Source organism: Cricetulus griseus, chromosome 2 (assembly GCF_003668045.3).
Source record: "Cricetulus griseus strain 17A/GY chromosome 2, alternate assembly CriGri-PICRH-1.0, whole genome shotgun sequence".
Lineage (NCBI taxonomy): Eukaryota > Metazoa > Chordata > Mammalia > Rodentia > Cricetidae > Cricetulus > Cricetulus griseus.
The window spans coordinates 61,519,251-61,546,019 of NC_048595.1; the positions used below are offsets into that span (position 1 = coordinate 61,519,251).

Sequence of the window (26,769 nt, forward strand, 5' to 3'; positions counted from 1 at the left end):
AGACAAGGAGCTTTAAAACAATAGCGTAAACTCAGCACAAAGAGTGGGGAGCATGGGGCTGGCTGATGTGGAATAATACTCTGTACAATGTATTAAATGTCACTCATTTAATAAAATGCTGATTGGCCAGTAGTCAGGCAGGAAGTATAGGTGGGGCTACCAGACAGAGAGAATTCTGGGAAGAGGAAAGGCAGAGACACAGCTGCCAGCCAGACACAGAGGAAGCAAGATGAGAATGCTTTACTGAGAAAAGGTACCAAGTCACATGGCTGAATATAGATAAAAATTGTGGGTTAATTTAAGTTGTAAGAGCTTGTTAGTATTAAGCCTGAGCAATAGGCCAAACAGTTTATAATTAGTATAAGCCTCTGTGTGTTTATTTGGGACTGAATGGCTGCAGAAATGGGCAGGACAGAAACTTCCATCTACAGCTGGCTTTGTGAGAGACTGTGTGGTGGTGAAGAAAAGGGGATAAAGACCACAGGACACATTGGGTTGGGCTGGCAATAACTTGACTCAGGAGCCTCTGAATCAGGACTACTAGTCATTACATAACCATTTTAAAACCATTTACCAATAAATGAACAATTAAAAAAAACCAGCCAGAATCCTGCAATTTTAGAAAAATATAGAATACCTATCAAAAGAATGAGAATTGGCCAACAGTGAATTTAGGAACAAATAGGCAAACTTAAGAGCATGCATAAAGAATTTAAGAATACTATGTAGAATGAAGGATGGGTCTCTCCCTTATCTCGAGATGAACATTTCTTTCCTGCTTCCAGATTCTTGAGATTAGGGTAAAATGTACCACAAAGGGGGAATGAGAAGCAATGTTTATTATACAGGTATGTATGCTTTAAATCATTTTATTTTCTCACCATGTTACTGGCATATTATTTTTGAGAGAAGGCAAAAGCTTAGACATAGGTAATTTGGTCAACTATTACATACTGGGATCAAAAATTCGGAATGGTTTTGACCCTTTTTTTAACCTGACTAAATGCTGTCATCTACTGAGGCCAACTAGGAAGGTATGTGGACTAGCCTCATTTTTGGTAGGGTGAAATTTGTGCTAACACTGGTAGTTATTTAGGGAGATGTACAATATGATGATCCAAGTCTGGATTTTAAGAAGTTTGAAACAGATAAAGAGATCGCTCTAAGATGACCTTCTCGGTGAGTGAGAATTCTTTTGTGAAACCCCAAATCACAGTAACCCAGAGGCTAACAATGGAGTTTTATTTTGTGCAGATATTTTGGGGAACTGATTGAGTTTGTGAAGTTTCCTATGACCACTTGGCTAAAGCAACTTTTTAAACCTTCGATGTTTTTCATGCAATTGCCAACCAGAAATTATTTAATGCTGAAGCCTCCCAATTGTGCAAATGGAAGTACAGAAAATATTTTTGGAATGGGAAAGGCCACCTGACCACACATTCTTAACCCCGTCCTTGTGCTCCCTGCCAAAGATTTTGGCTTCTTTCTCTTTACAAATTCATAGGGTCTTGAATTTGCTATGTGGATAGTTTTATTTGCTTGCTGGGCAATTCATTTCAAACTATAAGCTCTACATGAAATGTGACTGACTGAATTTTCTGACCGGTGGGTGGGGTCTCTTCAACCTCTAGTCAGCATATGCTTTTGTAAATAAAGTCTCTCTGGCACACTGTATACCAGTGTGGGTACTGTTGATAGCTGAGGGTGGAACTGAATAGCTCACACAACTTGTACCCCTAATGTTTACTATTTGGCCCTCTGAAAGGAAAGTTTGCTGACTTTTCAACATGCATTTTCAATTTGGATGTGTCTCAGTGATTTCCTCATTTATCAAAACAATACCCCACAGTTTTCAGAATCCGGCAATTTACTAAGGACTGTCCTTCTAATAAGAATAAACTAAGTACAAGCAGAACCTGGAGATACCTTCTCCCTAGCTTTTGAGTGTAGAACGAGAGTTGATTGTACGCTGCAGTTCTTGCCAGTATCCCTGGGTGTGCTCTGCCTGCTCAGCTCAAGAGCATCATTCTGTAACCTCTGCACTCTCCCTCAGTGCTTTTCTTTTGTTGAAGTGTAAGTATTTATTGGGATGGTTCCTACTTCTCTGGCTTGCTATTCTTACACTCTTCAACTGGGAAAAACATTTGTCATCTCCATTTCCTTCAGTTTTGTAAAGGAAATAAGCCAAACCAAATTGAAACTGGTTGATTTTCACCCCCCTCTATCTTTGCTGCCTCCAGTTTTTATATTATCTACAAACTTGGAAAGTACATTTCATGGACTTATGAGTTTTACATATAGCATCATTCACAACTATGGTTCTGAAATTGACCTTGGAGGAATTTTTCATGGGATTCTCTCTTTTATTCTGAGAAGTTTCCATCTGTGGATTCTCTGTGTTTCCCAAGACAGAGCTTCCCAAATATTCCTTAATTCATCTCCTGCTCAACACTACTTTGGAACATTGTCCAAAGTGTTCTGGCCAGAATGCTGCTGAGAGCCTACAGATTTCTCTGGTGAACTTGTCAACACAAAGATATGGTGGAGTACTCAGCTCTAATGGGACATCTTTAACACACCCCTAGCTCCGAAGTTCAGGGTCATCTCAGCAGAGTCTGGAAACACAATGGCTGTAGGTCTAAATGACAATGATTATGGATACTGAAAAATGTGCATCCATCATGGTTTGGAAAAGTATCTCCCAAGGCCTATGTGCTAAAAGTTGGTCACTATCATTGGGCACTGTGGGGAGGCAGTGGACTCTTTCAGAGGTGGAGCCTGGTGTGAGAAATTAGGTCACAGCGATGTGCATTTGGAGGGCTACTGGGACTTGAGTCCTTCCTTTCTTTGTTTTTTTGGCTTCCATGAATTGAATTCCTTTCTCTGCCATGTGCTTCTGTCATGATATACAAAGGCCCAAAACAACAGGGACAAGGGAACGTATGTGAGGTTTCTAAGACCATGAGCCGAACAAAACCTTTGCTGTTTTTAAGTTGCCCATCTCAGGTATTTTGTCACAGTGATTCAAGGCTAACCTGTTTATATCCTTGCTGCTCTGAAAGATAAAATGGAAGTCAGTGTCTGGTTTTATTGATATCATTTTAATTAACTAGTAAGAAAACCGAGGTTTTTAAAATGTTAAATTTGATATATTAAGTGACAAAACCACGATTTGTGTCCAAGTTGTTCTCATTCCAGCCTGTCTTTTACTGCCTCATGTAAATGGATTTGAAAGGAGTGGGAGAATAGGGTGGACATACTGGAAAGGACAGGCTTGGGGATTAAAAGTTAGAATTGCCTCAGCATTCTCTTTCTTCAAATCACTGGATGGGTAGAACATCACCCATGTGCTGTCTTGTCTCCCACCCCTAAGGAAAAAACAAGGATTTTTTCCAAGTGTCTAGCTTCCTCATGTTCACCTGCAGTTCTCTTGAAAAAATTCATAGCTTTAGGGGCAGTCATACTTAGACCTTCTAAGCCCTTTTGTTGGCTGAACTACAAGTAGTATGTGCTACTGGCTCACTTTAGGTATAAAAATGTTAAATGGGGCAAAAATGACCCTGAAGCTATGGATTGCTTAGTAAAATTTAGGTGTTTTTTGAAGCAAAGATCAAACTTTATCTGAATTTGGTAACTCCATCTCTGATACCAGTTTTAGAGAATGGAGCTACTCCTTCCATAAGGAAGTCATCATGGTCTTTACAGGTACTGCTTCTAGAGTCACATTCACATGGAGGAATACTGAACTGTTTGTGTGTGTTATAGAGATTCTTGCTATCACATGAGGAGAAGCCCTATGCTAGAGTGTTCAGCTAGAGGTGTGGTGTGTGCTACACCCTATCCAGGTATGAACTGCAGGTGGCCACGACCTGAATTTCAACTCAAAATGTGATGATTTACAAAGAATGCTTGGAAAACAATAAACAATTTATCTTCTTCTTGCTTCTGATCTTGGTCTCTGAATGCATGCACATAGCTCTGTAGACATCCAAAGGAGGCATATAGATGTAACAATTGTAATGCTTACAGAGTGTCTAGTGTGTGATAACATTGTGCATATTAGTAGCTGGCTCCATGTAGGTGAAGGTAAAGCTACCCCTAAGACATATGGATGGATACAGGTGAAATACAAAATTCTTATAAATTGAAGCCAGCTGGCTAGAATTCTGAGTGCTAATTTGCATCAAGTTTAGTTAACTGTGATGGCTTCCTTAAAAACAATAGCAAGCTTATATATTTAAACACCTCCCCCCCCAAAAAAAATCAGACTGCTATGGCTTCAAACTCCAACTCTGTCCCTCCCATATTGTGGGGTTTTGAGCAAGTTCGTGTGACATCTCTCTACTACAATTTCAACGTCTGTGAAGTTAGGCTAGTGATGTTAAAGGGTTATTGTGAGGATAAATGAGTGCCTGAAACTCAATGCAAGAGCTCTAAATATTAGCCGTGATGATAATGAGTATGACAGTTTCTCTGTGGGTCTGGATGTGATGGAAGGTAGGAGGTCAGAAGGTATCTGTTCCCCATTTTTATTTGATTATATGAATGCTTTCAAGTCATACTCCCTGTGCCACAGAATCTTAGGACTCTCTGCTTTCTGAAACGTCTCGGGGAAAGAACATGAGAGCAATGTGGCATACTTTTGTTTAGGATAATGGTTCTCAACCTCTGGATTGAGACCCCCAAAGGGGTCACATATCAGATCTTCTGCATATCAGATATATGCATTAGGATTCATAACAGTAGCAAATTTACAGTTATGAAGTACCAATGAAATAATTTTATGGTTGGGGTCAATGGTGTGAGGAACCGTATTGAAGAAGAGAGCCACTGGTTTAGGCATAGGTGTCACTCTCCAACTCTGCCTATCCTGAACAAAATTCATAAAGACCATGGCCTCCCAGCAATTAGGAACCTCCTATATTTTTGGTTGTGAGCCTAGCCTTTAACGGCTGAACCATCTCTCCAGCCCTAGGAACCTCCTGTCTACACACTGGCATCCACTAGAGATTCCACTGTTCATTCATTTCACCTTTCTGTGTATAACGTGTTCTTAGAAATCTGGAGAAACTAAGGCACACTTTCAAAACATCTATCTTTCAGAAGGTAAGCTAGAAAAATAGAAAATTCTGATGCACAATGGTGGGGGGGGTCAGAAAGACTTCAGAAGTGGGGCCTGCATGGGGCCATCTGACCCTGCCTTTGGTGTAAGGCTTCTTCTGAGGAAGAAGCATTAGCCAGACACAGTGGTAGGAAGGCCCCATGCAAATTCATAAGCTGCAAGCAACTGGATTTTGCTCACAGGCAAATTTCAGTGCCATGAGCTGGGAACTAGTGAGGGATGAGGCCAGAGGGATGGGCAGATGGTACCGATAAGAAGTGCAGTGTATTGTGCAACGGTATTTGGAGCTTATCCTCAAGTGGTGACAAGCCACTCCTACTTTGCTGTAATTCCCATGCTACAAAAGAGTATATGTGAATCTGTCAAATCAGGAATTAGACTGTGTCACTTACTTTCTTGCCTACTATTTCCCTAAATGTTCTCTTGATAAGTAGAAACCAAAGCTTCCCAGGACTCCCCTTAGCTCTATAGCCCCATTCCATCCCTCATGCGGCCAAATGAGTTTCTTTTGGGGTTCTATAACACAAACTGACTAGTTTCCCCTTAGAGATTTTCATAACTTTCCTTTTGTCCAGAAGGTCTCTTTGTCTTGATGAGAACTGGTCATCATTTGGATTTTGGCTTACAGACATCACCTTAGAGTGTATGCCCAGAGTGGTCACCAAAGCCTTTTCTTATCACATATTTAATTTTGTACCTGAACACTTACTACCTCATTTCATGTTTAATTTTCTGTGTATACTTTCCTTTCCTTCTCTCTTCTCCCTGGCCCTTTCTCCCTACTATTTGCTATCTCTCTAGTGTCAGCTGCCATCTCAGCACTAGAATTAGAGCAGTAAAGAAAGGTTGTGCCACCATGGAGAGACAGTTAACAAGTGAATTAATGTGATGCATAAAACAATCCTAAAATCCTGTAAGTCCAGTACCAGAATTAAAGCGCTACAGAACAACTGGGGAGGAGGGGTCCTGTTTCAGATGGCATGACCAGGAACGCTCCCTCTGATACATGTTATTGAAACAGAACTCTAAATGCAAATCAGCTGCAAGAAATATGTACTCCTATTTCATTCTGTTCTCATGACCAATACCTTTGACTTCCTAACCAGACTGAGTTCATCAATAGGAAATGAGTCTTCCTTTCTGTCATTCTCAATATCTAACGCAGGATCTGCTGTGGTAGAGCTGATAGAATAAATGAAGAGGGAGATATGGAGTGCAGTGAACCAGGCTGTCCCAATATACTAAGGACACCTTGGAAGCTACTCCCTGAGAAGCTGACATGTCCTTCTAAGAATAATGTGAATTTATTTCACAGAGTAAATTTTACATGTAACAAGGGTCAACAGTATCTGAATTTTTATTCATTCTTTGGTAAAGCTAATTTCTCCCATGTCAAGTTTTGGCTTTCATTCTGCCTTGACCTATTCTTGATAGTCTAGGATATTTATTATACATGTTAATAAATTGGAAAGTCCTACAGGCAGCTGGATCTTGCAGACTCCTAGGAAGGTGGATTTGGGCACTAAGCAAAAACAGACTAACTGAACTAGCTCTAGCACTGGACATTTCAGCACATCTCTGTCTGAACGTGAATGAACATTTCTGAACCATGACAATAAAGTGATGAAGACAAGCAATGACACCCAACATTGAAGGGGTCACCAACATTCCACAGCAAAGTGGTCCCCATGGCAGTCTCATGACTCACAAATGCTCTTTTCTCAACAAGAATTTGGAAAACCCAATAGAAAACCAAGTTAAAGCCATATTTGTTAGTGGCCAACAGAGTAAATTGCAAACATTATAATGTCAAACATCAGAAACAGAGCCTCAGGTTTTTTTTCTCAATTGCATACAATTAATTTCCATTGCAAAGCATTTTCAAGGCTAAGTCTATGGAAGAAAATCTTCATGGTGGCAAATACTGCATGAAGTGTACATATAAACATGCAGGCAAACACTGATACATCTAATAAATAAGTAAAATTTAAAAAAAAAACTACCCTGTTTATCTGGTACATTCCTCTCAACGCTACTGTGTCTCTCAATCACTGTCCTGGGTGACTGACAGTCAAGTCTTGCTCTCTTCTAGCTTAGCTCCAGATTTAGTATCCTGAGCACCTGGTCACCACGTTGCTTCTTCTAATAAAATTCCACAAAATAGTTTCCATCTTAAAGCTACTGGAGTTAGACCTTCAACACCCAGTAAGGTGAATTAACAGGTAGGGTTTCCCAGGAATTGCTAGTTCAGGAATTGCTGGTGTTTCTGAAGACACTAGGCCTTTCTCTCTCTCTCTCTCTCTCTCTCTCTCTCTCTCTCTCTCTCTCTCTCTGTGTGTGTGTGTGTGTGTGTTCTCTCTCTCTCTCTCTCTCTGTGTGTGTGTGTGTGTGTGTGATCAAAAGAGTATTTTGAAACCACCGCATACGACACTGTCCTATTGGAAAGTGAGAACACACATTGGGATGCTTAAAAGAGTTAAAAAAGTGAAAACCCCCAAATAATTTCTAGTTGGGGAATAGTTAAGTGCATTTAGGAACAGTAATCAGCTGTTAAAAAGGCGACATGGCACAGATCTCTACAACTATTATAAACATGTGAAATGAAAACCCAGTCAAAGGGTCTGAGCATGACTAGCATCCCATTAAAAACCCAAATCCTAAGTGTGTAGATAGCTTTATAGAACACTGTAAAATACACAAAACTCTAAAAGGATGCATCTCAAGTCATTACCAGTGGTAGTCTCTAGGGAGTGAGACTGGAGATGAGGGAAAGCTCCACGTTTTACTTTATAGATTTGGATATCATCTGAATTGCTTTATAGCCATTTTATTACTTTGATAATAAAAATCAAGTGCTATATTAAAAAACAGACATAAAATGCAGCAGTAAACACATCTGTTTAGCTTTAACAGAACACTTTTCAAACTCGTGTGACCACTGAACCCCGATTTGTGGAGCACTCAGAAATGACTTGTGCAGGCAATACTGAAGTCACCATGCTCAAGGCTTTCCCCTAGCCTTGTCAGCATTTGGATTTTGAGCTTCTGTGGTCATTTATAAATGAGTGAGAGAGGTTACAGTGACCTTGGAGATTGCCTGACAAATTGTCAGTACACACTACACTAGAGCCATTATAAAATTGAAGAGAACACTCTGAAAATGTGGTACCGTTCTTGATACATAGGTAGTGCTAAAAACGTGACTGTTGTTATTTTTACTACCATTGTTGATTTTAGTTTTATGAATGGCTCCGGTCCAAGGAGCCAGATAATAATACATGCTGTCATCCCAACAATAACACACCGAAAACAGAGGCACCATGAGACATTAGGATACACAATCACAGGTCTATGTGAGGGTAAAAACTTTCTAGAACAAATAGCCTAGTTTAGCCCAGTCAGAGAATAGGATTGCCTAGGGAGTAGCGGGAGCTGGCTTGCTGCCCTCTCTCCAGGCCCAGAGAGGCTACACAAATGTAGAGATGATCCTCATGTCCAAGCTTTTCAATAGCTCAGCCCATGAGGCAGAAACACAATAATGTTGTGGCTTAAATGGCGTCCTTCTACCCAACATTCAAAGCTATTCAGAGGGCACCCTTGTTCATCTTTGGGCTCCTATGGGGGTAGGTTGTGGAAGAAGTGCCAATTAGTTATAAGGATGGTAGTAAGTGTTGCGGACATTAAATGCTTTTTTTCTCCAATGCTATCTACCAGAAACATGTCTGAAAGCTAGGGGAGGATTCCTGCCCCTCCCTCACTTCCTCTTTCCAACCCTTCTTAGATCAGGGTTCTATGAGGCTCACCTGTCACTGAACTGAACCGCTTCTCCGTTCCTGGTCCAGTGGATGGTAGGCCTTGGGTTGCCTACCGCTTCACAGTGCAGAAGCACACTCAGTGTCCCGCTGGCTAGAGCCACAGTCTGCCCCAGGTGGGTGACCACCTCGGAGGCTGAGAGCTGCTGTGCTGCTGAGATCTTTCGCAAGATGGTAGGCTTGCGGTGGGGCCTGCGGGAGCCTCCCCCAATCTCCCCAGATGAGCTCCTTAGGGAGCTGCTGAAGCTAGAGACATGTTTACGAGGTGGGATGGCCACGGGAGAAAACCTCTGCTCAGAGGGCTTGTGAAGCATGTCTTGATTCTCCAAGTGGCTGCGGAAGATGTCCTGGGCCAGCTGGGCCACCAGGTGCTTGCTGTAGAGGTCTCGTAGTTCCTCAGGCTGCTGGGACAGGTTCCTGAGGATGTCATCCAAGCGCTTCTGCTCAGCCACCATGGTGAAGGGGAGATGCAAGAGGGCCTGTTCAGCACTGGGATCCTCCTCGGAGGATGCGTTTCTTTCTGCCGAGTCCTGCGCCTCCCACGAGGTCAGGAGCTCTCCTGGCCAACCACCCTGCTCCAGCAGCCTGGACACAATGTCATCATAGCGATTCCCAGGGTCTGCAGTGAGGCCGCGCTTTTCAGCCTTGCTGCCATTGGAGAAGATGCCATTTTGGTGTTTGTGGGTTTGCAAGGCGTCCTTTGGATTGGCCTTCTTCACTTGCAGGGCCTCCTCCTCCTCACTCCAAAGGCTCAGGGGTTTGGCTGCTAGCTTACGGTTGCCTCCAATGAGCTTAATTACAAACTGCTCCTGAGCAGGCCCTGCAGAACAGGTGTAGATGCCTGCATCTGAGGGCTTGAGGCGATGGATCTTCAGGTAGCCGAAAGGAGCCACAGTGACATGAGCGGAGCTGATGCTGTGCTGGCCATCCTTCTCCCAGGTGATGAGGGGCTTGCGGAATCTGCGTGTGGGACAACGGAGCACCACAGTAGTCTTGGGAAGCAGATAAGCGAATCCTCCCACGACGAAGTGCAGCTTCCTCTGCCTGCGGGTCTGGATGTATATATTTCGTGCAGCTGCGATATGAGGGCTGTGCTTCGTGGAAGGCCTTCCAGGCCCTGGTTTAAGAGGGATGCCACACCGAAAGACAAAGAACCAAGAGCAGGGAAAAACCAGAGTGAGATAGGACCATGAGAGAGGGCAAGGGACAAAGGGGCGAACTCTTGTGCTGATTTTAGCCAGAGCTGTCATTTACCACCCTTCTGTTTACCTGAGTGGAGTTGGCTACCATCTGTGGATCATCAGGCTATCCCACCTTCAAACCCTAGAGCGCTAATGAGGTGTGGTATGGGGCAGCCCCACAGGAACTAAAGAAGTAGAGGTGCCTGGAAGCCCAGGGGAAAGGCAGTTCTCATTAAAAGCATTTAAAGAAGAAATCTTCATAAAGAGAGGCAGCTGACAAAGAGGAGCACATTGCTCTGTTATGTGTCTACCTTCTGGGCCATGCAAAGTACCAGGGCCCTAATGTACATGGAGAGAGGACCCCAGAAGTGTTACAACCCCAGGGATTAATATTATACAGAACAAGTGTGTTTAGAGCAGTTTAAAAGCCCACACTGGCTAACATTAGACTTCATTAGGAACGAGCAGCCTCCAGTTTCCAGATCTCAGTATGCCAGCAGGGGACCTTTGCTGTACCATTGCAAGCTGTTTTTCCAGGGGAGAAGTAAACTCAGGCTGGACACTTGAGTGATTGAGATTCCCTTTCCATCTTTAGCTGGGCACTCCAGCCACAGCAGTCTTTAGGCTCTGCTGCCCCACAATGCCTCACTACTCTGGGGCTCAGGAAAGGTCCTTGCCTGGTGGCTGTGGCTGCTGTTATATGAGGTTCCATACCCCTACACCCACAGCTCTGACATACTCACTTGCACAGGTTGCCAGCATGCAGGGTCTGATGGAGGAAGAGAAGGGCAGGGGAGGGCACAGGGTGGAATTGACAACAGCGGAGATCCCGGTTTTCAGCACCCTCCGGCAAATGGCACTTCGAGTCTGGGTGCCCTCCCCACAACTCACAGAGCACTGGTGGAGGAAGAAAGGATACATGTATGGAAGTCCCAAGAACTAGAGTCTCATCGTTGTTCTGCATGATCCCTTTAATTCACTATGATATGCTGGGAAAAAGAATCAAGTCACTAAAAGACAAGTAGTTACAGTAATGTAGAATATCGGCCTTGCAGCCACACTCTGCCTGCCAACGCCCTGTATTCTAAGGGTTCCAGGAGCATTTTACCTTTTCTTAGTTACATATGGCTTAGGCTTTAGAGTCACAGAAATACAGAGTCCCATGTTCAAATCTCAGCCATGTATTTCAGTAGTTGGAAAGCTTGAAGCTCTGTGCATTGTTTCTATTTTCCAAGTCTCCGAGTTCAGTGAGAGATTACAAGAAAAGACAATGCTAACCCAATAAGTGACGTGTCTCTTGAATCTACTTTGTTTGGGGGTGAAGTGTCTAGCTTCCAGAGGCAGTCACTCAAGTGAGGAGGCAAAAGTCGTCAAATGCACTTCTAAAAGGAAGTGAGAATTTATGGAAATGCACAAACACTGGAATGACCATATCAGAAAGAAAAACAATAGTAAGTATTGGTGAGGGTGTGGAAAAATGGTGGACATGTAAAATGATATGATCCCTAGCATCCTCTTCCAGAAAAAAAGAGTTTATTAGTTTCGATAAAAAGGAAACATGACCCAGTAATTAGACTCGTACAAATCTACCTCAGAGAAAACGTATACACCCATACAAAGACTTATGTTCAAATGTTCACAACTGCACTGACATTATTTAACAACATTGGACTACGTCTAGCAACTAAGAAGTAGAAACAGCTCACTGCCTACTAACTGTTGAATGGATAAACAAAGTATAAACTAGTTATATTAATGAAATATTATCTGATCATATAAGGAAACATGGTCCTTATTTGTGCTATACCATAGACAAACCTTAAGAACAATATACTAAATTGAATTTTATAGTAGGTCAATTATATGTCAATAAAGTTGTTTATAGAAGCAACAGTAGTTAAGGAATTCAGTCAGAGTGTAACAGTAGAAGGCAGCTTCTGAGACACTATAAAATTACCACTGGTGGTTACTCAAAGCTGATAACATATAAGGGACTTCCTGACCTATGCCTTGAAGATGGGGAGAATCTGGTGGGAGAAGCCCACCAAACATAAGCATGGCAAGCAGAGATTCCTAGAACAAAGTAGAAGAATTCAGCGCACAGTCCAATGAAGTCTTGGGGCAAAACCAAGCCAGTTTTACTGCCCAGGGGTTGAGCTGAGTGTGATCAGGAGTGTGAGAAGTATGCTGGGTCTGACTTTGGAGACCTTTAATTTTCAGACAGATTTGGAATTGGTCCACAGAGCAAGGAAGCCATGAACTGGGACATGACATGATGAAAGAGGTGTTTGAGAAGGTGAATCTGGCAACACTCTGCAGAGGAGAGGGGAGGGGAGACAGGACATAATAGAGGGGCCACCACAGCCTGCCTTGAGATGATGAAGGCCTGAACCTGGGTCATGGCAGCATGCCACTGGAAAAATGACAGTAAAAACAACAGAAAACTATCTTATGCTTTGAAGTTTTATATTGGAGTATGTTGAAATGACACTGATCTGTGGGACAGACTGTGACATCTGTCACCCCAGAAGAAATTCAAGACCAGTGCCTGTTGAGATCAAACCCCTGCTTGTGTTGCCTGATGACTATGGAATCCAGATCCTATACATGACAGTACCAGATGCAAGGGTCAGGTGGGATGGGGCAAAGAGCCTGATAGCTTTAAAACATGGACATTTTAGTTTGATCAAGTAGAAAAACAGACAGCTAGTCAGACTGTAGGCCAAGGCAGCTGAGACTTTAGGAGTCTAATACCACCTCTATCACCAAGTTCCACATCTTTGAAGTAGGGAAGCTAAGCTGAAGTTGAGCCATGTCTGGTAACCATGGTGAGGAGGTGATGCAGGGGCAGCTTCTCAGATGATGGGGACACCTACCACTGGAGTTCTGTCACCCCACCCCTACTTCAACAACACAGCTATCATTTTTGTTTTAGTTTAAAAATGTGTGTGTGCACACTCATATCCACCGAACAAGTAGAAGCCAGAAGATGACGTACAGTGTCCTATTTTGTCACTCTCCACCTAATTCCCCTGAAGCTAGGCTGGAAGCCAGAAAGCCCCAAGGGACTCCTATGATTGGGAGATTGCATCTCACCATTCCCAGTCTCTCCTTAGTGTCTGCAATTTCCATTCATCATCTTGATAGCTCAGAACTTTAGATAAGGGCTAACCCTTCCTCGTTTCCTAATAAGACCTTTTCTTCCCAGGGAGTCCAGCAAAGCCCGAGAAAGACCTAGACTATCACCCTGGGCCCATCCACTCAAGGTGGTGCAGTGTTTACCTAATTTCTCTTCTCTCCTGAAAGCAAGCCCAGAAGGTAGAGAGCCACCATCATGACAAGGGTTGAGCTTAACCAGACACAGGAGCTTCATGTCTCATTTAATCAAGACTCTGCCTTCATGATGGACACTGATATCTCTATTTGTTGCAGACAATCAAACTAAGTGTTAGAAACATTAAGCAATGAGCCCCATGTTATGCTGTTGGTATGAGACTGAGGGTTTGGAGCCAGGTTTGCTTCTGTGTGTGTCTAAACTCTCAATTTACAAGATCCTGTTCTAAAGGTCTACTTGCTTAATGTGGTCCAGTTCAGTGGGCTCCTTCCTTTGGTGCTTAAACTACAAGTGTCCTTCTTTCAAATCTGCATGCAGAATATCTCCTTTTATGACTTTTCTGTATCTTACATCCTCCAAAGGCCACAAACTTCAGGAGGATGGAGGGGGTGACAATTATACATCTACAATTCTCCCTCCATAGTCCATCCATGAGCCCATCACCTGATAGATGCTTTACCAGGAGAATGTCTTTACCACAGCCATCTGGGACATACAAAAGGACTCTTTTCTGTGTAGGTTTTCTTATTATGATTTTTTTCATATATACTGCCACAAAACCACCAACCAACATGTCTGTGTATACATATGTTTAAATATACACACATTCTTTCTCTACCATTCCATTCTTGTATCCTGCTGAAATACAAATTGTTTCTAACACACAAAAACAACCATTGTCCTTTCTGTTCTGAAACATCTGGGATGAGACACTGCCATAGGCAATTGTACTGGTAAATTATAATGAAAATTTAGATTCCTTTACAACTTCAGTGCTCTTAGCAGGCACTATCAGAGGGACTCTAAATAGGCTGATAATGTAGGAATTCCATGCTGAGAGGTCAGGAGTCTTAATTTCCACAGCTTGCCTTTTCCTTCTGGAAGTAAGCCTCTCTGTGACACACATTTCAACCATCAGCAGCTCCAAACCGAGAATTGCATATTAAGCACTAAAAAGCCCATGGGTCAGGAAAGCCAATCTGAAAGCTTCTATTCAAGAAAAAGGAAAGGTCTTGAATGTGGTTTGGATGCAGTGATCTTGCTGCCAGTGGCTGAATTTGCTTGTACAGCAATGATTTTAAGACTTCTCCATGGAAGGCATACAGGTCTTTGGAGCTGGGAGCTGGGTAGTTAAAGGCAACTCAAAGAAATTCTAGGGGCTGAAAAGTTGAGCTGAGTCTTTGAAACCAGGTGTAAATGAATTCATACCATGATCAGAACAGGGATTATTTAGAGAAGCAGGTTGGTTGGAGGTGTAAGTTTGGGATCCCTAACTCCAGGCACCATCTGGAGCTGTGAACACTGAACCATCACTTTCCCAAGGGCAGGCAATGGGGAAATCAAGTTCTCTTGCTGGGAAGTTGTTCAAGTTTTAGAGTCAGGAAACTAACAGTAAAGAGGCAGGATTTCCTTGGCCTCCTTTTTGTAATAAATCACATCCTTTATTGTAACTTGGAAGAGAAGAACTAAGGAGGTCTTGCCCTTCCTGAGCAGAGACTGGAAACATCTGGGAGGAGGACACGGGAGTGGGAGTGTCAGGAGGATGGGGCTAGGTGGAAAAAAGAAGTGAGGAATCCTGTGTCCTGGGTTTGTTCAGGGGGCATATTTTATAATTGCAAGTTTTCGATTTTCAATTGTTAGGTGAGGGCTGGCTGCGTAGCCCAGGTCCCCATAATAAACTAGATCCCCAAAGTCTGATCATTTCGCATCCTATAGTAGAAATGCTTGCAAATGCCATTCCACACTGTTAGAAGAGCTTTTTGGTCTCTTTCTATGCATGTATTTGGGGTGACTTCTCTCCCCTCCCATGACTTGCATTCTCTTCTCCTGAGGAGCAGACCTACCTCTGACCAGTCAGAAAGAAGCCACTCACTGGGGCAGTCATCTTTCTTGCACACTTGTTGGGAGGTTGGTTTGGAGGCTGAACAAAAGGTCTCCGGAAGCTCTAGGAAGCTGCCATCAGCCATACGCTGTTTGCAGAGAACATCACGTTTCTGAACTCCTCCACCACAGGTCCTAGAACACTGGGGAAGCAAAAAGGGTCAACACAGGCAAGGATTTTGATCACTACCATATTCTTGGTTGAGTAAAGAATATACTTACATACATATACTAGACAAGACAAGAGTCAGGACAAAGTCTTTGCAGTGAGTTTTGTTGTAAAGTTTTTATAACTCCACACTCATAATCTTAGGTATTTAACTTGAGCATCCAGGAATTCAGGAGCCCTGGAATCTTAGAAATTTGCCCCTGAACTGTGATTTGTAGCCACTCAAGAGAACTGGTTTAAGAGGTTAGTATCATAAAGTGTACAACATATTTATGATCCAATGAAAATAACCTGAGCGGCTTCCAGAACGAGCAAGAACAACCTCCTGCCATCAGAACCAACCCCCCAAAATTAATTTGTAGGGAGGACTACCGTCCCCCCCCCATGTGGGAGCACTCACTCAACCACTCTGGGCAATGTGAAATTCAGGGGAGGAGTTTCTGAAGAACTCCTTTGGACTGGTGATTTCTAAGGGCACCAGGAGCCAGAGGCACTGAAATCTGGTATGCAAGAAAAACAGCCTCATGTCAGTGGTTTTCAGAGGGACCGCAGTAAAACACTTTGTTTACATGGAACTTAATAGTTATAATCTGGCTGCTTGAGGCAGGAACAGGGCCTCCTGGGTCAGAGATGGTTGGCTTTTTCCAAGTATTTGTCCCTTCCCTTTTAAGGGCCCTTAGTTTTTTAGCATGGTACATGGTTTTTCTGTATGGGCTATATTTGGCAAACTCCTTTGAAGGCAGACACAGCCACTGGACTAAATGATGACCAATGGGCCATAAGCAGATGGACGTGTACAATTTCAAAGACCTCATCTCAAGAGATATCAACATCCCCTCCCCATTCCTTGCTGGCAGAAATGGGCATGGTGTATGAAAACTGTGGCTTCCATGTGATATGTAAAAAGACAGAATAGGCTTTATTCTCGACTGAGAAGGCCTGACTGCTTCTCCTTATGTGAAATACCATTCTACTTTTTGAAGCCATTGTTATTTTGAGATTTCTGTTACTCCAGCCAGATATAACCCTATGAATATATATCAAACCATGGCTTAACTAGCTTGGTGCAGTGCAGCCCAAACATTTCAGGGACCTTTCTGGTTTCTTAGAAACAGTCTCTAGTCTTTCACTTGCTTTCCTTGGGTTTGTTGAGACATTAAGTCTAGGTTCAAAAGCTATGAGTTTGCATTGATTGAATGGCTCTATCCTCCTTGGCAGTGGTCTTGATAGGTAGCCAGTAAGATATTATGGCTGAATTGTGACCCCCACTCCCACCCCAATTAACCAAGGACAAGAATTGTAAGACTCAGAGAAAAGGGACCTGAGTCCTGCCAGGAAAGCCATTAATGGATGACTATCTAAACCTGGTTCCAGGGACCCCAAGCCTAATAAGATTATTATCTAGTGAGAGGTAAGGAACAAGTCTAGACTGCTGATTTCTCTTGTAAGAATCAAACCAAGGACTGGAGAGGTGTCCTAGGAGTTTTGAACACTGGCTGATCTTCCAGAAGACCTGGGGTTTGATTCCCAGTGCCTACATGGCAGCTCACAACTATCTGTAATTCCAGTCCCAGGGTATCTGACATTCTCTTTTGGCCTCTTTGGGCATTGCACACAGGTGGTGCATAGACAAATATGCAGGCAAAACATCCATATACATATAATAATAAAAAAAGGAAAAAGAAAGAGAATCAAGACAGTCCAATGGGCTTGTCAATTACTAGGCAGTAAAACAACCTTCATGAAATCTGTCCATTTTAGTAACTTAAAAAAAAGTATTTTTTAATTTACTGGTGGTGTGTGTGTGTGTGTGTGTGTGTGTGTGTGTGTGTGTGTGTGTGCACATGTAGGTATGCATACTTTGGTTCATATGTGGAAGTTCAGAGGGCAACTGTATAAATCAGTTCTTTCCTTGCATCTTTAAGAGGCTTCTTGGAATCAAACTCAGGCCACAGGGCTTATGCAGTAAGTGCCTTATTGGTTGAGCCATATCACTGGACTCCGGCCTAAAACTGTAGGTTGATAGAATGGTCTATGGCCATTGTTCACTCTGACACTGTCAGAGTGTTTTTTCTCTGCAGTGGTCCCTCTAGCCATTGTATCCCTCTTATCCCAGGCCACTTTATACTGTTCTGTAGTAAGCATTACCTATTTTATCCTACTCTACTCTATTCATACTTCTTTCAATGGAGATCACAAGGACTGAGAAATGGAGGGGAGTCCAGAGCAAGATCCCAATAAATGTCTGAGCCTGAGCTTTTAAACAGCGCTAATCCCAAGTCCAATTTTAGACTATTATATGTGAAATTCTGGATGTATGTACTAGCTCCTAGTACCTTTTTTTAAAAAAATCCAAAAACCAAAAAACATGACTTCATAGGTCATTCTCTGCTAGTTAATCCTATTGTGTGGCAGAGCCAAAGCTGTTGGCCCATGTATGGTTTGTTTGCACTGTGAATGGTTTGAGGCCACAAAGTCATTGTGTAATATTAGAAGGGCTATAGACTTTGCCTAGAAGGGTTTTAAACATGGAACCTTTCAAATGGTCCAGCACAATGGTGAACAATTTTTTATTTTATATTGAAAATTTAAAAATTCAAATGAAAATAATGCTATTGAGTCCCATAATGTGTGTGTGTGTATGTGGTGTATGTGTGCATTTTTTCAAAATTATAGTTGGAATGAACCACCTTGGTAAACACCCTATTAAGTAAATCTTATTCTCATGTGACAGATAAAGAAAGTGAAGGCCCAGAGAGATGAAGCTATACAATTGAAGCCACACAGAGGCTGGAGTTGGTTCGTTTTCACTCAGTTTGACGGTCAACAAGTCATCCTGAGCAGCGGACACAGCTACACGGAATAGGCCTGAGCTCAGCCTGTCTTCCAGTGATGGCAGCACTTCCTCTCTGTTTGCAGAACTGAGGGGAGTAGCCCCAACCTCTCCTTAAGGCCAAGAGTCCCAGGATTCTGATGTTCTCCATGGAGGGTTGCTTTGTAATACAATTCTTAACTTCCACCCTCTGACTATCCTTAATTTGCAAGAGTTAGTCCATGATCTGTGTTTGGGGACCAGCACCCTAAAATACTTTAATTATATTTTGAAGCCCCTAGAAACATGTTCTGCCTAAGTTTTTTCTATTCCTGAGTTGACAGCCTATATCTGAACACAGGTCCTAGGCAATGGACAGCCAGACCATATGTGGTGGCCTGCAGAACACTTGCTAATTGTCATGGAGTCAAACAGTTCCTTCTAAAAGCTTTTCTGGAGTCTTTTGGCTGTAAGACAAAAATATGTGGTCTCCAACTTATAGCTTTTTTCCCCCTAGTGCCTTGCATCTGTTAGACAAGCACACAGCCCTTCGGATCTTCACTGCTGACCTAGTCCCTTGCCTTCTTTGGGACTCTAGGTGGTTTTGTGGAGTTTTTTTTATAATAAAGGGAATCATTTTAGTTCTTATTAGATACAGTTCAATAACTACCGGAGCAGTGGTTCTCAACCTGTGGGTTGTGACCCCTTGGGGGTGTCAAACAATCTTTTCACAGGGGTCACCTAAAACCATCAGAAAACAGATATTTACATTATGATTCATAACAGTAGCAAAATTACAGTTATGAAGTAGAAACAAAAATAATTTTATGGTTGGGGTCACCACAAAACCAAGAGCCTTGGTTTTAGGAAAGTTGAGAACCACTGCTCTAGAGAATTTACTGTTACTCATGGTACACCCTGCTACTGTGTCTAGCAGTGCCTTTGGTGAACACAAGGCCTCACACACTAGACTATGTCAATCTTTCTGGTACATTCTTTGAGACTCTACCCTGTGCTAGTTGCAATAGACAATCATTCCTCTCTTGGTCATGTTGTTTACTATGCCTATAGTTCCTTGCTCATTGGCAAACTTCAAAGATATCCTAGAGAGCCCAGCTGACAGGCCACTCTTAGAATGGGTACCTTATCTCCTCCATAAAGGCTCATAGTTCATGTGTCTGCTATTTCCTCTGCCTCCCTGAATGCATCTAGGATTAGGAATCTTCTGAGAAAAAGGGAATCCATCTGTGGACTCCCCAGTGCAGAGTGTAGTGTCTGGCAAAGAACATGCACTTCATAAATGTATCCTGAATTGATGATTGGCTGAATAAAAAAGCTCCAAATGCAGATGTTTCAAAGATGTAAAGCAAACATCCAGCTGTGACAGATTCTTGTTTTATCAGACTGTTTGATCATTACAGGAAGCTGTGTCCCCAGTCAGCAATGGGATTTGGCTCTGCTGGGCATTCTGACATTCCAGGCATGGGAGAGGACCAGCTCCTATCTATCCCCCCTCCTTTCATCTCTCTCCTGTCTGTCTGTCTGTCTATCTATCTATCTATCTATCTATCTATCTATCTATCTATCTATCTATTTCTAAAGCTTGCATCATCTTTGCTTAATATATTTCTCCAGTATGTTTTCATGGATGAAAAAGTGTCTTTATCAATCTCTAAAAATCATGGAAGATGAAAATTTACAAGTGGAAAGCCTTGAAAATTCTGTGGTAACTTTGTGACCATGTTGAGATGACTCGGCAAGGCTTCAGCTCCTTAATTGAGAGGCAGCATGCAGGAAATGTTTATAGATGACAGAGCAAGGGAAATTTAATAAAATTAAATGAAAAATATTTGTCTTGATGAATCATCATTTAAATCACATTCTGGTGAATGAAAAGGTAAATCTCTGGTAAAGGGTATTTTAAAATATATGCAATAAAAACAAATAATAAAGATAGCATTTATGCTGTATAATTTAGCTGCCATACATGATTCATGGTGAGGTTGTGGCTTCATTATTTTTATATGAAATTTAAGAAACATACAATAAAGAGACCACTTAAAAGCTATGTTTCTATGCAGAAATATGCTCATGTGACCTGTACTTTCAAATATTTCCCCATGATTAACATGTCAATAAATTCTGCCTGCATTGATTTTTTTTTAATGTTTCATTTGGTAGTTTAATTTAGAGCTGAGTTCATTTCCTTGGTACTTCAAACCACATTACTGCCCCCAGTGCAAAATGACATTTATTTTCTGTTTCTAAGATCAACTTTCCAAGCTTAACATGGCATGAGCTGCTTATTATGCGAATAACTCACTTCACCCATTTCTTTTCTCATTCATTCTTTTACCAAACACTTGGGTACCCACTGGACACTGTGTTGGGTGCGGGGGATTTAGAAGAATGTAAGTGATTATTATGTACCTGGGACCTGTCAGACAGTGAAGGGGAAAACTTCACTGAAAACATGATCAGTTTTACAAGGAGAGACTGTGTGAAAGAGTGAAGCTGTACCTTCGTGGAAAGGCTGTGGGCAGTGCCAAAGAAGAGGCAACACGAACAATTATTCAGGAAAATAGGAATGGGGACAGCATCTCACCATGTGGGCAGACACACAATTAATGCAGTACCATGGCATGGTCACATTGCTCTGAGGAGGTCTGAGAATGAGGCATAGGGATCATGAGACTGCCATGTCAGATGAGGGGCAGAGAGTGAAAGGCCTTTGAGTATAATCTTAAAACCATGGGGTATCAGTAGGGGTTTTAAAGAGGGGGATAACATGTAGGAATTTGTAGGAAATGACTTAGGCAGCCTAGGTCAAAAGGTTTCAAAGAATACTGCCCAATAAAGATATTAGATGGTATTTGTCGTGCAGCAATTTCCTCTGAGATAAAAGTGTCCAACTTGGGGAAAGCTTGTTAGGACAAACACTATTCAGAGAGGCGAAACAGTTGGGTGTTCCAAGGAGTAAGTGTGATGATGGGGATGGGGTGAAATATTCCACCTGGCAGGAAAGCTGTTAAGCTCAGGAAATAAACAACTCAAAAGCTCCAGGAAGTCTTGAAACTGACCGCATTGATTATGGTCCCTCCCAGCCCCACATACATAGCCATAAGGATTGTTGAGATATTCTCAGACACTTCTTGGAAGTAGAGACCTGCCCAGAAGCCGGGAAGAAGTTCATACCTATTGAACTATCTGGCGGGGACACTCGCCAGCCTGTTGCACTGCCTGCAGGCTGTGCATTCTGTCCAGCTTTGTAGCTTTGAATAGTTGTCATCTATACTGGAGTGGACTTTGATAATGTGGTTGTCTTTGAGTTGTTTCTGTTCCTATAAGTGACCTTTCACCCAAATTCCTATAAATAACCCCATAACCCCAACCAAACTCATTGTTTCACCAATTCAGACTTTAGCTGTATTAGTACTTTGGTCTACTGCTGGTTCTCTACCTGGGGTAAGGAGACTGTTCACATTTACCCAGGAAATGTCTGCCACGTAGCAGTATTCCTTGGAGAAAAGGCTTCTTGGTTAGATTTGCCTAAATAGCACTTCATGTCATACCCTTATTTGATGGCTTTCAACACATGAAATTTTATTTTTGGTTGTGAACCTGGCCTTTAATGGCTGAGCCATCTCTCCACGCAGCACATGGCATTTTGAAGGTTCAATGGAAGGTTTATATTGAGGAGTCATTGATACCAGGTTGGGGAGTACTGGTAAGAGTTATGTAAGACAATTCTGTGTGCAATTGTTTGGTTGCTGATTGTGAGAACTTGGATCACAACTCTGGGAGAAAGCTGAGAAAGGAAAAGAATGAAGACAAGTTGTAGGAAGTGGAATTAAACTGGCTTCGAGAGTTCACTGGGTGTGAAGGATACATGAGGTTGAGAAGGACAGCAGTTCCCACACGGAATGGCTGGATAGTAGTGACAGCACATGGCAGTGATCAATGGAGAATGGTCAAGTTTGTTGGGAAGGGTAGCCAGGAATATATGGGGCTTAATGTATCTCTTTGGGGGTTGAGGCAATTCAGCAATGTAGGAGACTGGGAAATCCCATATATAGCAGAGGCCCTAAAACTGAGCCACACTAAAGTTAGGATGTGGAGAGATAAAGGAAATCTAGGACTCAAATCTCAAATGAGGGTATCATGCTGTAGATCAGCATTACTTTGTTCACTTACTATATAGTTAGGAGCTAACCCTTCCTAACTATAGAAGCACAGGGCTATGCATGAGACTTCTGGGTTACATAGACTGTTAGGATGTAACACCCAGGCCCAACAGGATTCAGAGTGATTAAGCCAAAGACCGTTCTGCTAGTAAATAAAAACAAAGCCATTCCACATGTGAAATCTGACTTTTGATCTCCATGCTGTTACATTTATTGCTGCTTCTAAAGATAGGAGTAAAGATTCACTTCAAAGTACTACTGAAAGTAAATTAAGCATTTTAACAGTTTTTTTTTTTTTTCTTGCCAGATCCCTTGGAACTGGAGTTACAGACATTTGTGAGCTGTCTTGTGGGTGCTGGGAATTGAACCCAGGTCCTCTGGAAGGACAGCCAGTGTTCCTAACTGCTGAGCCATCTCTCAATAAATATGACTCCTAACTTACATAGATTTACATTTTAATCACAGAGATATAACGTAACTGATGACTACTGTGACAGAAGTTAACCCACTGGTCTGGACTAAAACATATGTGTGTGTGCACACACATGCACATGTGTGTACCTAGAAAATGAAAGTTTTACTTTTTGGAGCATGGTTATCACTAAATTTCTCCTTTTCCTTAATATTGCCAGGAGAGATTCCTCTCACATATGGCTTTTTTACGCAGCTAAACTATGTGCATTTTTGAATTGTGACCCTGATAAAAGAAAGGTTTACAGGGAAATGCAGAGCTAATCACAGCTTTAAGCCAGGGGTGGAGTGTGTGTAGGGCTTGTGGTGGCTGCTCCTATCTTCTCAGCACACATGTGTGCAATATGTGTGTGCACTTGGGTGGGTGCAGTCCTGAACATAAAACATTTGCAGTGCAGGGAAATCTAAATGGCACTCTGGAGCAGGCTGATTCATTTCCGTTTAACCCTTTGGCATCTCTCTCCTCTCTTTAGTGCTCCCTTAAAAATGTGAGTTTTCGAATCAAATCAAATGAAAGCATGCAGATGCATTCGATGCCACAGATTGGGAGTGGGAGGGTGCAGAGGGCAGGCTATCAATCAAAAGGACCAGTGCTACCAGAGGTCACGTGCTCAGCCAGATGACTTTTGAGCAGAGTGTGGTTGGCTGAGGTATAAGCAGGAAAGTTTCTAGGTCTCCGTCCTTGGGACTGGTAAAATAAATTTTTAGAATAGGCAAAGCTATTTGGCTAATACAGTAATAGTCCTGTATAACCAGGTATGTTGATGTAGGCACCAAAGTCCTCATAAGAGGGATGCAGGAGGATCAGAGTCTGGTCAGATATGAGAACAGAATCAATGTCTGGAGGGATTTACTCCGAAGGGGGAAGAAGGGAACAGGAGAAAATAGAAGGTGAAAAAGAAAGTGGCATAGACCCTGTCTTGGAGTCCCCCAAGAAAGCATGCCTGCTAACTCCTTGATTTTTAACACAGTAAAACCCATTTCCAACTGGGAATAAGGCAGTATATGTATGTTCTTTTAGGACATCAGAATTGTGGTCGTGTGCTATAGCAACCACAGAAAGCCAACACATAGATTAAAGAAAGCCCCAAACACAGGCAGCAGATGCTGAGTCTTGTGTAGACTGAGGATTTAAGTTGTGTTCTCAGATTTCTTCACAATTTAATCATGCAGAGTAAATAGTAAAGACATCTTGGGAAAGGTACGTTGAATACTAGACTCAAGAATGGGGTTTGAAGGCTGTTGACTCCCCTTCATTCTCCAGCCACTCAAGATGTGACAATTTCAACCTTCCTGAGCCCAAGGTTGCTGAGGGATTAAAAAGGGGCATTCACAAGTGGCAGAATGAGCAATCCTACATGAATCTGGAGTGCATGCTGACCACCCAGGGCTTCCAGTGCCTCATCCATAAAGGTGGATGTCAATAATATCACACAGCAGGGTGAGGAAGCGTGCCAGGTGCTTGGAGCTGTGCAAGCATGCCAGGTGCTTAGAACTGTGCAAATATGTCAGGTGCTTACAGCTATGCTGGAGACACGGGGAATGCTATGGTACTTGTTGGATATGTGGGAGAGGGAGGGGATGAGAGAGAGGAGTGGGGCTGAAAACTTAAATTCATTATATAAACACATGAAACTGTCAGATAATAATAAAAACGTTTAAGAGAAGCAGCTCCTGAGCAAGTATCCAATAAAAAAACCTAGGAGTCTTGGTATGTGCCTCTCCTCATCATCCTCTCTGCTTCATCCACCTGCATTCGGTATCAGGGGTCCTCCTGCGATTTGCTCTTGGCTTCATAGACCTTAGCGTCTAAGCCAGGAGAAATGGGCTGCACCTGATAAGGTAAGAATGTGGCTGTTCAGTGACAGCTACATGGCATCACCATGAGAGACATATCTGGAAGAGGGGGCAGTTTCCTGTTAGGTTCTGACAGGCAGAGGGAGGGAACATGCAGGCAGTAGGAAGCAGAGCAGGAGATGGATGGCAGCCATGCCTAGTGGTCGGGCAGGGGCAGACATGCAGGGGCATGAGGGCCTGACAGGATTGTACATATTGGCTTGTTGTCTGGCTATGGTGAGCTTCTGAACACCATCCTAGTAGAAGAAGGTCATGATCAAAGTGTTTCAAGGCTGATGTGGTAGAACCTGCCAGTGACCCTCAGTCATGGTGCTGTAATTCTCGAGTGTAAGCACATCTCTTGCGTGATTTATAATACCAAAGATGAAGATGAGAAAGAATTTAATATATTAGAAAAGATACAGTGGACCAATGCAAGGAAAATTCAATAATAAAAAGTTCTAAACATAGACTGGCAACATTTTCAAGCTAAATTGACAAAATAAATATCCAATTATTTTCCTCCCAGAGACAGAGTTTCTCTGTATAGTCCTGGCTGTCCTGGAACTCACTCAGTAAACAAGGCTGGCTTTGGACTCACAGAGATCCTCCTGCCCCTGCCTCCTGAGTGCTGGCATTAAAGGCTTGCATCATCACTGCCTGGACAAATAAGGTCTTTACATAAGACCAAATGCTAAAATGTAAGGGGTGCATGCTAAAAGATGGGTCTCTGACAACCAAATCCTGAATTAGATTTCTGCTTTTGTCTAAAGCAAAAGTTTAACAGAGATACCAGGAGTCCATGTTTGATCCCCTCCAGAGCTGAAGAATGTATAAATATTGGCTATTAGCCAATTTCAGACAAATGCTCTACAAAGAACAAAGGAATCTGTGTTCCCATCTAGCAAATGGCAATTTATATAACACTTTACTTTCCTAGGAAAAGAAACATACATATTCGGTTGGTGGTGACCCTGAGATCAAACACAACGGAGGAGGAAGACTTTCTCCACTCAAATAGGCTGTCCATCAGGTTGCTTCTCAGTTTTAAAGGAAGGATCTGAAACCCCCGTATCTTGTTTTCATTATTAAAAAAAGAAAAATGCTGCAGACTGGGTGCTGAAAGTAGTCCTTGGCTGACTGATGCGTAAGGACCATGACTACACTCCAGGTCCCCTTGTCCCACCATGATTGCTGAGCAATCATAGGACTGATCAGGCAAGGGGTTGTCAATAGCTGGTATCCTAACTCATGTGCCCTGAAAACACAGCCCTTTAGCTCATGGATTCCTGAACTTACATTTAACTTACTTCACATACGACAAAAGCAATGACTTTCTTTTGAGAAGTGGTCAGTTATAGCTGACCACTTTAAGAGCTGACCATATTTAAGAGCTTGAGAAGGTTCAGGAGGCAATGGAAGAAAAATATTTCTGCTAAGTTTAACTAGATTGTAAAAGTGGCCGATGATCCTACTACTAACGGACACTCTCTAGAAGGTATATTCACTGTGGCTTTCACATTCTTTATTTCTTGTTGTATTAAAATACTTTTGATAATTATTAAGCTTGGTATGCCAGGATATACATAAGTGAAATCACTAGCCAACTGGATGAACTTTAAAGATGTGGTTAGTATTAGTTTCCTGATTTGAAAAATACGCCTCAACCTCTCTTATCCCTAAAGGTTTTGCTAGTTGGAGGAAACTGAATTGGCTTTCAAAATAAATTCACATCTTCTCTGGTCAAGGTAGATGGACTCTGCTGTGTAAAATTGGATGCTGTGGGTATGAGGCTGGCCACAACAGCAAAGCCATGCATGTGCACTAAGAATCTGAAAACACACTGGGCCAAGATTCAGCAACACTTGTAGCTATTGAGAGGAAGTCAGTGTTCCCCTGAAAGCTGCTACAAAGATTATTTTATGATCCATAACTGCACACAAATATATCACTGAGATACAAAGCCA

At 42.4% G+C, this 26,769-nt stretch overlaps 1 protein-coding gene across 1 annotated transcript in view; it reads right to left on the reverse strand.

Annotated features, from left to right (window-relative positions):
* Positions 1-26,769, reverse strand: part of Adamtsl1 (ADAMTS like 1) — a gene marked incomplete at its 5' end in the record, with an annotated part of 351,236 nt that overhangs the window by 83,003 nt on the left and 241,464 nt on the right. The window contains 3 exons of the mRNA XM_035438677.1: positions 8,926-10,051; positions 10,859-11,012; positions 15,294-15,473. Coding sequence (XP_035294568.1) covers positions 8,926-10,051; positions 10,859-11,012; positions 15,294-15,473 — 1,460 coding nt within the window. The remainder of the gene's footprint in view (positions 1-8,925; positions 10,052-10,858; positions 11,013-15,293; positions 15,474-26,769) is intronic.